Source organism: Lagopus leucura, unplaced genomic scaffold (assembly GCF_019238085.1).
Source record: "Lagopus leucura isolate 7727_CA_CO unplaced genomic scaffold, USGS_WTPT01 Super-Scaffold_100065, whole genome shotgun sequence".
NCBI lineage: Eukaryota > Metazoa > Chordata > Aves > Galliformes > Phasianidae > Lagopus > Lagopus leucura.
This window is the reverse complement of record NW_024962309.1, coordinates 1,012,206-1,013,594: the sequence shown is the minus strand read 5'-3', so window position 1 is coordinate 1,013,594 and position 1,389 is coordinate 1,012,206. Positions and strand designations below refer to the sequence as shown.

The 1,389-nt window shown below is 76.1% G+C and overlaps 1 protein-coding gene across 1 annotated transcript in view; it reads right to left on the bottom strand.

Moving 5' to 3' along the window:
- ZMIZ2 (zinc finger MIZ-type containing 2) overlaps nucleotides 1-368 on the bottom strand; it is a 7,872-nt gene extending 7,504 nt beyond the window's left edge. Inside the window, exons 1-2 of the mRNA XM_042886909.1 lie at nucleotides 251-368; nucleotides 43-157 (exon numbers count right to left, since the gene is read on the bottom strand). Coding sequence (XP_042742843.1) covers nucleotides 43-157; nucleotides 251-300 — 165 coding nt within the window. The 5' untranslated portion in view covers nucleotides 301-368. The remainder of the gene's footprint in view (nucleotides 1-42; nucleotides 158-250) is intronic.
- Nucleotides 369-1,389: the final 1,021 nt, after the last annotated feature.

The following is a 1,389-nucleotide window of genomic DNA, read 5'->3' as shown; positions in this document are numbered from 1 at the left end:
GGGGGGGGGGGGGGGGGGGGGGGGGGGGGGGGGGGGCGGTACCTGGCTCTGCGAGGTGTTGCTGACCCCCCAGACGGTGGTTACCACGGAGAGGGATCCCGGCGGCTGATTGGTGCTCGGTTGCCAGGGAACAGCCTCATATGCAAATGAACCATCACTAGAAAGAAAAACAACTTAATTAGGGGGGAGAGATGGGGGGGGGGACAGGGGAAGGATGCCACGCGCCGGGCGGCCGTGGGGCGGCACTCACCCGTGCGGTGCGGGCGGCAGCGACGGTTTCATGGGGTTCATGGAGTTCATCGGGCGCTGCGGCGGGCGCTGCGGGACGGCGGCACCGACAGCGGGACTGCGGGGCGAGGGGGGGAACGGGAAATGGGCGCCGGGAGAACTGCGGGGCAGCGCCGCCCCCCAACGGTGCGGGGAGGTGCGGAGCTCCCGTGGGCACGGCCGCCATCCCCCCCGACCCCCCCGGCTCTGGGACTTGGCGTCCTGCCCGGCACGGCACCGCCGGCACGCGCCTGCCCCGCTGCCAGCCGGGGGGGCCCCGACGCGACCCCAACGCTGCGGGACCGAGCCGAGCCGGGGGGAGGCACCAACCCCCCCACCACCACCACCACATACACACAGTGTCGTCACCCCCACAGGGGTCACCCCCGGGGGACCGCATCCCCCAATGTCACCCCCTCGGGTCACCCCTGGGAACGCGGCAGTCCCCCCCCCTCCTCCCATCGGTGACAGCGGGGCGGGGGAACCCGCGGGGACTTCCCCCGCCCCCCGGAGCTGCCCACCCCCACCCCGGGTATTTCCCACCCCCCGAGAGCAGCGCGACGCTTTCGGTTCCCCCCCGGCCCCGCGCGGAGGTGGCGGGATGGGGGCGTCTGCGCGCGCCGCGCTGTCAGCGGTGCCGGGGGGGGGTAACGGACACCCCGCATCCATCCCCGCAGTCCGACGCACCCGCGGGGGCTCTCGGCCCGGCGAGCGCCGCTCCCGGCTCGGGGGGTCGCAGAGCGATTTTCAGCCGCAGTGCCGCTCCGCGCCCCCTGCGCGCGTCACCCCCCCCCCCCAAAATGTGTCCCCGCGTCCCCCCCGGCCCCGGCCCCGCTCTCACCGTGCCGAGCGGCCCAAGATGGCCCTGGCGGCGCCGTGCGCGCGCGGCTGCGCGGAAGCTGCGCGGGATTTTCAGCCCGCGCGCGGCCCCGGCTCCATAGCGCGGCCCTGGGGAGGGGGGCAGGGAAAGGGGGGAAGGGAGAAGGGGGGCGCGGGGCGGGGCGGGGCCGAGCCGGGCCGAGCCGAACCGGGCCGAGCCGAGCCGAACCCGCGCCGCCGCGCGCCGCGCACAATGGGGCCGAGGGCTCATCTGTATGCGCGGTCCCGCCCCCCCCCAGGCCC